We start from the raw sequence: 11,597 nt of genomic DNA, 5'->3' as shown, positions 1-11,597 counted from the left end.
TGTGCGATATGATTTTTTATCGTGGACGATTAAAATGTCTCCACAATCTGCTTTTGAAGAAATATCGTAATATCGCGCTACAGCGCACATTATATCAGCTGCAGTTCTGGTGCCTCCATCTCAATATACTGTACAGTGCGACCTACATTCACATCAAGTGTTAAATCAGTGGTAGAGTTACACTCACGGGACACTGCACTTCGCAATCACAAAAGTACATGATTTGCATGTGCTTTAAAGCCTTGCCGGTTAAACATTTAATTCACGTGCTGTTCTGACATGCACTTTTTCTGAGAAACTGTTTGGTTACACACATTCTTCAAAATAACTTTTATGTTCAACAGAAGAAAGAAACTAATTCAGGTTTAAAACAACCTGAGGGTGAGTAATTGATAACAGAATTTTCATTTTTGTGTGAACTATCACTTTAATGTTAATAAAACAACAAAACACAAAGAGAAACATTTTTTATTTTTATATTTGTTCATTCCGTTTCTTGAAAATTAAAGCACTGTTTGTTTTAATATGTGTATTTGTAATTTGTATCTTTGTTCTTATTTTATAATAACAAAGATTTTTATCTTCGCCCACTTTGGCCTAAATGTCTGCCATTCTTTTTTATTTTATATTTTGTCACCTTGTAAGGCTTTGTTTTTAAAATGGGGAAATTAGTTTGGCTGTACTGCTCAGAAAACTTGCAAAATAGTAAAACCAAAATGACAAAGGGGTGAACTGTCACTTTATTATTTCTCTCAATCTTTTACAGTCTCATCGGCGTCAGCACAACAAGGACAAACCGTATAAGTGTCACCACTGTAACCGGGGTTATGTAGATGCAGCCAGCCTGGAGGTTCATCTGTCCACTCACACAGTCAAGCACGACAAGCTGTACTCCTGTGGTTTATGCAACCGCACATATACCTCGGTACAAACATCTCAAACCATAAATCAGCAGCATTCCCAATTCTTTTTCAAATTGATCCTAATATGTATCTCTCTCTCTGTCTTTAGGAAACATATCTGATGAAGCACATGCGAAAACACGCTCCTGGTATGCTTCCGTCTCCACCCGGATCAAACCAACAAAGTCACAGCCCCAGTCACGCAGGAGGAACCGGCTCGGATAGAGATGCGCAAAGCCAAGCTGAGAGAAGTAATGCCTTCATCCAGCCGGTTGGTGTGCCGTGCATATTCGACTTGAACCAATACAAACCAGTACCTTCTGCAGATGTGCAGTATAAAACTGTCAGTGTATCTGACATCTCCCCTCACAAAGACCTCTGCATCACTGTGGAGGCTTCTGCCATACAGGTGGAACACCTAAACTCATGAGGAATCCCATGGAACGAGGGATGAAACTTTGGAGGTTAGAAAAAACTTTTGCAATTGACGAGATCCACATATAGCTGTGGATATAGAATGACTTTTCTTACTTGATACCTTTTTATTTGTATGAAGGAGCAAGTGGATTTAAATGGACAGAATTGAAGAAAACATACTTTTGTACTTTTTTTCCCCCTTTCCATTTTTTTTACATGTATTGCTGTAATTCTGATCTTCCTCCCAAAACCTTCCTTGAAGACTTGCTGTTTCAGTGGGTACCCAGCTCATATATCAAGTCTTTTCGTGAAATTTCTGGTTTATCTTGTTTGTATGATGGTCTGCGTCTGTAGTTGTTGGTACAATCACTGACTGCATTGTCAACATTCTTATTGTTACTGTCAATAAGAACGGAAATATTGAGTCTTGCACAGTGTGTATGGGAATTGTTGGTCTGTTTTTGTTTTGTTTTTTTTAAAGGGAAATTTGTTTGCAGTCACATACGTAAAACAAAAGCACATTTGGTTATCAGATGTATTGTGTGTGTGAATGAGTAAAGGACAACCGTAAATAGGACAAAAAGATGTGTGTGTCAACTAATGTCGATGGCAAATATCTTATTAGATGGTGTTTTTATTGTAAAAATTATCCTGTTTAGTATTTCCATTTGCAGATGACATGTAATATTACATTATTACATTAATAGAATATATAATATTCTATTGTAAGTACTGTTATACTATCAAAATAACTGTTAACATGCAACAGCCTCTAAGCATGAACAAAATCAGATTAGTGTGCATTAACCCTTTAAACAAGATATTTAAAAAAAAGCATCTGAAATTATTGCTTCTTACATGCCTCCTCCTTGTGATAATCTCGTTTTATAGCAGGAGTTTGCCATATTTACAGACTGGCAACCTGGGTTTCTCAATAACAATTTTCATTTATAACAATAGCAAGTAGAATTGCCTTTTATAATACTTAAATCATGAAGTAAGAACATAGAATATTATTAACAAGGACCCTCACTGGTTTACAGAATAAAGTTACTTTCTTTGTGGTTTGTAGATTTTGAACTTTTCTAATAAGATTTATTTGTAAATTCCCTCATGTAATGTATAACAGTTGTTTGTCAGACATCAAAGAAACAGAAACATTATTTGTGCTTAACATTGTATATAATATTAGATTTATTTGTAGTTAATCATACTTACATTTAAAATAAAAATATATAGGTGTTTCTAACATTGCATTGTATAACAGTCAGTTTCATTTATATTACAGACTACACCACTAGTCAAAAATATGGGGGTCAAAATTACTTACTGCTTTATCGTTTTTCTTTTGTAAACAGAAGTCGCATAAAGTGAACGGGCAGTAAAAGAAGAGAACATATGAACAGTCGATCAAATGTATTTCTGACGCCTAGCGTTGAATGCTTGAAGATCATAATGGTAGCGTCCGTCTACCCCCGTTATAGAAAAGTCCACGCAAGTAACGGAGAAACTTCACGAATGTAAATAATAAGGGAACAAGGAGGATACGTCCTCGCGCATTCTTTCTATTTTCATCTTTTGACTAATGTGAACATGCCACGCAGAAAGCCTTTTAGTAACAAACAGAAAAAGAAGCAGCTCCAGGTGAAACGCGAGAAAAAGAGAGGTGGGTAACTAGCTTAGCTGAGTTAGCACGAGACGAGCTCAACGCGCTCGCAGACGTGCTACATTAGCCACGTGATGCATTGTTTTATGATTTATATTTTAGTGTGCAGTGATGTGAACAGCTTCCCACATACTAGAGCATTCATTGAGCTGCTACGCTGCTGTAACTACTTTTGTTTGCTAAGCTTCTGCGGGTGTATGTATCCAAACTTGACAGGCACAAAGCAGCGCGTTGCTGTCATTTTTATATGTGCGATGCAAATAAGAAGGAACGCTGAATTTCAACTCCAGCAACAGTATAAATACATCATAATGAGCTTGATATGGAGGGGAACAGTGAACTGATGGTGAAAGGAGGGGATTGTGATACGCATTTTGAGCAGCTCGTGTTTTGCTGTAGTTGGCGCTTGTGTTATGCGGTATATAAGTGCGCAGACTTGGCGTGAAGTTACGTAACACAAAAACAAAGCGATCGATACACAATAAAGCAGGCTGAATTAACTGCTGTTCGCTTGCAGTTCTATAAGTATTCGGGTCCAGTACACAGCAAAAACAGCCAAAATAGGTGCAGATGAACTAGTGAAAGCATTAAAGGCATAATTATGCCATCAGTGTAAAGCACACTGCACTATTCTCATAGGAACTGTAATGGCAACAGTGTTATTTATGGAGGGATATGACTGGGTTCTGAAGGTCCTAAAAAGTCTTCATTTGTGCTTTCAAAGAAGGTTCTTAAAGGGGACATCAGATGCCCATTTCACAAGTTGGTATAATTATTTGGTATTATAATTTTACTTCATGAAATGTCTGTAACTTACTTTGGTTAAAATTCCTCAAGGGTCGTGTAAAACAAAACCCTTTTTATCTTGTCAAAAAGAGCTCTGTTCACAGCGACTCGTTTCAGTGCATGTCTCTTTAAATGATAATGAGATACTGCTCACCCCACCCCTCTCTTCTGTGGGGCGTGTCAGCACTGCCTTGGACTTTGTATTTGGCTAGGAGATGGTTTTATTCGAATAACTCGCTATCTACATAGAAACCGGCAGCATATTGAAACAGCACGTTGGATGACAGTTTTAGATGGCGCAAAACAAACTGATTGCCTGTTTTCTTTTCAGCTTTTCTGAGCTGGCAGATACACCAAAAAAAAAAAAGGTGAAAATTTCATCCGATGTCCCCTTTAAATCAGAGCAAGAAGTCTTAATTTCATGAAGTCATGGCATTAAATATTGCATGCACTGCAAAAAAACAAATATATATATATAAAATCTTCCTCAGTGTTTTTTATTTGTTTTACAATAGAAATATCAAAACATCCTTAAATCAAGATACATTTACTTGAGTTGCAAATTGAACGTGAAGTCTTGTTTTTTGAAAAAATAAATAATGAGTTTGAATGAGTTTATGCTTAAAACAAGAACAAACATCTGTAAGTGGAGTATGAAAAATGTTTTCCCATTAAATTAAGTTGATTTTTCTTAGCCCATTGTATTTTCATTTAAGAATCTTTAGACATTTGCAATGGAAAAAAAAGACAAAATACATAGGAAGAACATCACTTTATTGCAGTGTGATCAGAAAGTACAGTAAAAGTTAGGCTACTTGCATATTCTAGTGGTTGTAGCCTTTATTTGTAAAATGAATTAAAAAGTAATGGAGATCTGTTGGAAGTTGTCTCTTCAAACTTTGAAGCATTGCTAATAGAATACATTTGCATTTAGGGGCAGTGTAGACTTATTGTGTTCCATTCAATTTATTCCTTGCATTTTTTTTTTACATGGTCTTAAATTTACCTTCATAAAACCTGCAGAAACCCTGGATTGGAAGTACACGATGTTTTTCACAGTAAATAGTGTACAATTAAAAAAAATAAACAAACAGAAACAAAAAACCTCAGGAATCATTACTTTGCTTTGGAGCCACATTCAAGAGTCAAGACAGAAAACAGAAACACAAGTTTCTGAATGTGTGTGTGTGTTTGTGTGTGCAGGAGAAACCGGTTCAAGTCACAGTAGCCGAAATGCCAGTGTGGAGAGAGGACCTGGCAGAGACAGACAGTCGGATACATCAGACAGCGAGACGACAGACATCAGGAGGATCAACCATCAGCCTGGCACCAGAGACGGCAGATATGACCCCAACAGGTGAGTCTGGAGGGACTGGTGAAACAGTCAGTCCAGGCTTGTCTTATTAATTCAGCATGAGATATTTTGGCAGGGGCATGTATCATCCTGTTTGTTAATCTTATAATGGCTTGTTTTGCAGATTCCGTCTGCACTTTGAGAAGGAGAGCAAGGAGGAAGTGGAGAGGAGGAAAAAAATAGCGAGGGAGAAAATCCTGAAGCAGGTGGCAGAAAAGGAACTAGAGATTGATATGAACCAGATCTACCCAGAAGAGAAAGGTATTTATGCTACTGTGTAACTTAAAGTGGTGACATACTGTTATGATAATAAACTTTACATTTGAGGGAATTGTCTTCACAAAACTAGCCAAAGTGTCACCTTCACAATTACACCATCAGATGCTGCAGCATCTGTGTCAAAAAAAAAAAGTGCACAGTTTGACTCTGCTGTCAAATAGATGAGTCGATGTCTGTTTACATCCATTTGCTGTTAATGGGAACAAGAGATGTGTTTGCTCTATTAAAATTCTGTACTATTTTGCCTAAACAACTGAAAAATCAAACACTAAATGCATACAAACTACCATTCAAAATTTTGGGGTTGATACATTTTTTATGTTTATTAAATAAGTCTTATATGCTCACCAAGGTTGCATTTATTTGATTAAAAATACAGAAAAACTAATATTGTGAAATATTTTTACAATTTAAAATAATAGTTGTTTTCTACTTTAATATATTTTAAAATTTAATTTATTCCTGTGAATTACCCCAGTCTTCAGTGAAATCATTCTAATAGGCTGATTTGGTGCTCAATTTCTATTTTTTGTAAGAATGGGGAAAACAGTATAATATTGCTTAATATTTTTCTGAAAATCATGTTACATTTTTCAGGATTTTTTATGAATATAAAAATACAAATAATTACTTAAAACAGCATTTATTTTGAATAAGAAAACTTTAGTAACATTATTTGTTATTATTTATAACCACAACATTTGGGTTACAAGCCCGACTCGCTAACCATTAGGTCACAACTGCCCATCTATTTAATGCATCTTTGCTGAATAAAAGTATTAATTAAAACAAATAATAATAATCATACTGACCCCAAACTTTTGAACGGTAATGTATATAATGTATGTACTATAATTATATGTTACCCATTTTGTCATTGAACTACTAGTAAAAATAACTCTTTAGATTTTTACTGTGATATTGGTTTTGGTCCATGTTATGTCTTTCTTCACTTTCATTTTGTCTAATAACAGGACTGAATTTCCCACGGCGGCCCTCATGGCATTACAACATGCAACGAGAGGAGTTACTGCGGAAAGAGGAGAAGTCATTTCTGGAGTATCTGGAGGCTCTTCAGTCCAAGAACCCACCCGGTACCCTCAGCCACTTTGAGCACAATCTCGAGGTGAGGCATGTTCTGTTACAAAACACACAACTGAAGTACTTTGAACATTTTTTCAACCAGAATTTGATTGCTGCTGAGTCAATAGCTGTAATGAAATAGCTTTTTTTATTGCACTTGAGCATGTGTTTGGCCAGACAGTGCTGGAGGCAAACACTATTAAGTGTTCAAATTCACTGGTTTATGAGCCGATGCTTTTCTCAAGCTATGTGACACATAAAACTGTTGTGTTTGCTTAGTGCAAAAGGAGCAACACTTTTTCAACAGTAAAATGTGTAATACTAATTAATAGGCATATTTAGTTTATTAAAACAGGCTTTATGATTCCTGTTTGTTTATAATAGCCAGCAGACAACAGAAGCACCACAATATTGTGCAGATAATTTTAAGACAAAGCATTGTTTCTAAGAACTCATGAACTTGCATCTGAATGTTTCAACCACTTAGCTGAGTAGAGTATTGCATCACAGTGAATTCATTGTTTTTAACAGTCTCCAATTCTCCAGTTTTGGATTAATGTAGCAATAGGAGACCATAAAATGGCTGAGCCAAAAACCTCTCGAGTCATTATTTTACCTAAAGTTGGCCAAAGGACAAAGAACATGTTGGCTAATCCAAAAGAATTAGCCAACATGCTAATTTGGGGGCTCAACACAGCGAAGTGTTGAGCCCCAAACTGGTCCAGCTGGGGCTCAACACTTCGCTGTGCAACTGGCTGTTGGACTTTCTGACTGGAAGACCTCAGGCAGTTCGGGTCGGCAGCAACACATCCAGCACCATCACACTGTTTTTTTTATATATATATTTTTACATTTTACCTTATTTGTATATTTGTATAGTTGTATTTTATATTTAATCTGTATATCTGTATTTATGTTCTACTGTTAGTGTTATCTGTATGCACCAAGGGTCTGAGAGTAACGCAATTTCAATTCTCTGTGTGTATGTGCTGTACATGTGGAAGAATTGACAATAAAGCAGACTTGACTTGACTTGAATACGAATAACAGATTAAGGGTTCACTACTGAAATTCAGACAGCCTGAATAGTGTTCTTTCAAATAACAGCTATTTAAAAATCGGTTCATTTTAGTTTTTTTTCCTACTGCTGACGGACTGACTCTTTCTCTCTCAGACATGGAGGCAGCTGTGGAGAGTAATGGAGATGTCTGATGTCATTCTCCTCATAGTGGATATCAGATACCCAGTAAGTGTGCGACTTTAACGCCTGTTGAAACTTTTAGCAGTTTTCAAAAGATCATCAAAATTGCATAGCCATTACACTAAATGTAGGGAGTGTCAAATTATGCAAACTGACGTAATAAAATCCCCACTAGGTGGGGCCAAAGATTGTATTACATTTAATCTCAGAAAACAGCACTTTTTGTATTGTTATATACATTTTTAGCAAAAGAAGGATGGTGTGGAAGACACAGTGTATAGTACTCATAGTTGAGTCATCATTGGCGTTCAGTACAAGCAAACATAATCACTCTGTCTGTAGGTGCTGCAGTTTCCTCCTGCTCTGTATCACTACATCACCGGTGAGTTAAAGAAGTACATCATCCTGGTGCTCAATAAGGTGGACTTGTGCCCCTCCCCTCTGGTGTTGGCATGGAAACACTATCTGACTAAACAGTTCCCACACATGCACTGTGTCTGCTTCACCTCGCACCCAGGACAACCCTACAGCACACGTGAGAGAGTCTTTCCAGTATCAGTGCTTTAGCTATAATATGATCAAACAAATGGATAAGAATAAAAATGCTTCCTTCATCTGTACTAACTGCAGTTCTACAGAAGAAGAGGATGAGGAAGAAAGTAGGATGGAATGCTGGAGGCCCGATCCACATCATGAGAGCATGTCAGGAGATCACAGCAGGAAGAGGTGAGACCGCCTCCTCCCAGACAGCAAAATATCAGTACTGGAACACATGGGATTATTAAATGATGATGATGGTTGTTGTTTATAGTGGATTTGAGTAGCTGGGAGAAGAAGATCCAGAGGGATGCTGTTGCCGTGGGAACAGAGGGGGATCAGGCTGATGATGGATCGGAATCTGTGTTGATGGAGCATCATAGTGACGTTGCCATGGAAATGAACAGCCCCACGCAAGAACTTTATAAAGATGGAGTACTAACATTGGGCTGCATAGGTAAAAGCCTGTCACCATGAAATCAAAACTGAGACTATTTTATTATGGAATATTGCAGCATTTATTCCATAAATGATTTATCTGTTCACATCATTATTTTTAAAAATGAATGTGCCCTCGTAATCTTTAATCAGAAATATTAGCATCCCCCACCTTCGCTTCAATATCTCTTTTCTCATAACGTGCACTGGCGCAGTGGCAGGACAATAATTGCTTCCTTATTGCAAGCTGTCGCTCACAGGAGATTAGCAGCAATTAGCAAATGACAGCAATGGACCAAATCAAGTCCCGTCCTACATTTTTACCCATTCAAGAGGCCATTTCACTTTAAATTAATTGAATTTCCATTTCACAACAATAAAGAAAAGACGATTATAATTTCCATTTCATTCCAAAACTGAAGAAGTATTGTTCTATATCAGTATCACTTTAATATATCTTTTATATGAAGTATCTTCTCTTTGATGCATAAATTGAAATTCATTTATTAGTTTCAAATTCATCTGGAGACTTTTTGCACTTTCTCCAGGTTTTCCTAATGTAGGCAAATCTTCAGTGCTAAACAGTCTGGTTGGCAGGAAGGTCGTGAGTGTGTCCCGAACCCCAGGTCACACTAAATATTTCCAAACGTACTACCTCACTCCCACTGTTAAACTGTGTGATTGTCCTGGGCTTGTCTTCCCTTCCCAAGTGGACAAGCAGCTACAGGTAAAAAACTGCATGATACTGTATCATTTATGAAAGTTAAGTCATCCAGTCCGTGTTTTGTTTATGTTTATGTGTGTGCATGTGTTATTTATCTTCTCAAACAGATCCTGGCTGGTATATATCCAGTGTCCCAGCTGCAGGAGCCTTACAGTTCAGTAGGCTATTTGTGTGAACGGACCAACTTCCTGCCTGTATTAAAGCTGACACATCCGGACCACAGCCCAGAAACCCCACACAACCCCAGCACACAGGACTGGACAGCATGGGACGTGTGTGAAGGTGCTTGTCCTGTTTTGAAATGGCATCATTCAATTCATATTTAACATTCGACTGGAGGAAGAAACTTGGAGAGATGAAAAGTTGTTTTTATTGGTTTGTCTTCAGTCACGTATGTTTTTCATGTATTTTTTAGCCTGGGCCGAGAGGAGAGGGTATAAAACTGCTAAGGCGGCCCGTAACGATGCCTATCGAGCAGCCAACAGTCTCCTGCGTTTAGCCATTGATGGACGCATGTGTCTTTGTCTGCAACCACCTGGATACTCTCAGAGTAAAGGTCAGAGGTCAAACCACTATGACTCATATCATCCGCCACTCATGACCAGATTTGGTGTTTAAAATTTCGGAGTCTTCAGAATATTGTAGCACTAACATATGTTTTTGGTTTGCCCAATTTTTAATGTCATCTTTATTAGGGCAAACTTGGAAAGACTTTTGTAAAAAAAAAAAAAAAGTTTTTTTCATGGTTAATTTTATAAAATGTTTGCATTTATTTTATTATATTGTTGAATGTTGAGTCTGTATCTGCCATGTAATAACCTGTGAAGATGATATGGCAATAAATTGAAATAAAACAACCATCTCTTCAGATGAATGGGAATCACACCCAGAACTGGCCGAGATCATCACTCTACAAGGAAGAAAGGATGAAGAGGATGAGTGTGGTGAGAGGGAAGATGACGAGGGTGAATCCAGCTCAGAGCTGGAGGAGGACAACGATCGAGATGCCGATGATGATGAGGATGCTGATGGGGATGATGAAGATGATACCGTGAAGGCTGACAGGAAGGGCCTCACTCTCAACATGTTCAGTGTGCTGGGAGAGAACGAGTGTGCGTGAGGAATGAGATCCATGTTCATGCATTCCAGTTTTTTTTATTTATTACTGATCTCTATACGACTATATTATTTCAATCTGCAACGTGTCAATCAAAGGACTGTATAAAGTTTTGAATTTAAACGCTACACATTTATTTTGCATTTGACACTCATTGTGTACTTACACAGCCCATCGTATAGACAACAAATCCCCCATTCTACCTATTTTTGCTGGTTTTGTGTTTTTTCAGCCTCTCTGTGCCTCTGTATCTTCCCTGCTTTTCATTTATCATCATCAGAAAATCATCAGAATGCATTGAAACCTTTTGTACCTCCTGCATGCAGCCTTTTCCCTTTTTGAGAGGGCAGAAGGAATGTCTATACAACCAGTGATTGTACAATCAGTGTTGCTAAATAAACATTGATGAGTACAATCGCTGATTTATTGTCAATCTCAAAGCAGTGATGCCAAAGGTCAGGTGAGGTCAGAGGTCACTGCTTTGACCTCAAACTGAGTTGCCCATGCGAATGTATTTTACCTTCAATGTCAGTACAACAAACCTCTGCATGCAGGGCAGAACCAGCCAGCCGTGTTTGAGGATAAGTGATAGAGGCCAGGAACAGGCTGTTGACTTCAGAAGATTATTCTGATAAAGAGAAGTTATGGACAATCAAAGCACTTTCTAACGCAAGAGCCAGCAGTCTTTTATTGTTGAATATTTTCATTTCTGAGCAGATATACGTTTATTATGTGGGTAATGAAGTGAGGCTGTTGTTTAGAGTTGTGGTGGGAGTGAATTTATGCCACAAAATGTTAGACTATGCAAAGTTTTCAGAGATATCAGAAAAACCTGATACAAGTGTTCCAGTAAATAAAGTGAGATTGGGTAACACACATTGTAAGTGCACACTAACACAAGCCACTCAAAGATTTTGGAGTCATGTTGTTTTGGACTAAAAGTGCATTTGTTAGAGAATGGGTTATTTTTGAAGAACTGGAGTTTGTGCACTTTTGCTATAGGACTCAGGTAATGGTGATGATGTGCAGAGATACCTATACAAGGGTGCTGGTTTCCTGCTTTTCAGCCTCCAGTCCTGCATGCCCTTGCTTA

The 11,597-nt window shown here is 37.6% G+C and overlaps 2 protein-coding genes across 4 annotated transcripts in view; both read left to right on the top strand.

The window, feature by feature from the left end:
* Window positions 1-2,142, top strand: part of LOC107671195 (zinc finger protein 384-like) — an 18,047-nt gene extending 15,905 nt beyond the window's left edge. For all 3 annotated transcript variants that reach the window (XM_016464082.1, XM_016464083.1, XM_016464081.1), the window contains 2 exons: window positions 767-925; window positions 1,012-2,142. In XM_016464082.1, coding sequence (XP_016319568.1) covers window positions 767-925; window positions 1,012-1,332 — 480 coding nt within the window. In that variant the 3' untranslated portion in view covers window positions 1,333-2,142. The remainder of the gene's footprint in view (window positions 1-766; window positions 926-1,011) is intronic.
* Window positions 2,143-2,613: 471 nt separating this feature from the next.
* On the top strand, window positions 2,614-10,894 carry LOC107671206 (guanine nucleotide-binding protein-like 1). The gene is made up of 12 exons (XM_016464098.1): window positions 2,614-2,985; window positions 4,975-5,128; window positions 5,250-5,386; window positions 6,379-6,530; window positions 7,662-7,733; window positions 8,031-8,223; window positions 8,319-8,414; window positions 8,500-8,682; window positions 9,212-9,390; window positions 9,495-9,669; window positions 9,803-9,943; window positions 10,257-10,894. Exons 1-12 carry the CDS (start codon window positions 2,913-2,915, stop codon window positions 10,505-10,507), a joined length of 1,806 nt encoding a protein of 601 aa, XP_016319584.1. The 5' UTR covers window positions 2,614-2,912; the 3' UTR covers window positions 10,508-10,894.
* The last annotated feature ends 703 nt before the right edge of the window (window positions 10,895-11,597 follow it).

This window comes from Sinocyclocheilus anshuiensis, unplaced genomic scaffold (genome assembly GCF_001515605.1).
Source record: "Sinocyclocheilus anshuiensis isolate Anshui unplaced genomic scaffold, SAMN03320099.WGS_v1.1 scaffold1286, whole genome shotgun sequence".
NCBI lineage: Eukaryota > Metazoa > Chordata > Actinopteri > Cypriniformes > Cyprinidae > Sinocyclocheilus > Sinocyclocheilus anshuiensis.
This window is presented reverse-complemented; position numbering and strand designations above follow the sequence as displayed.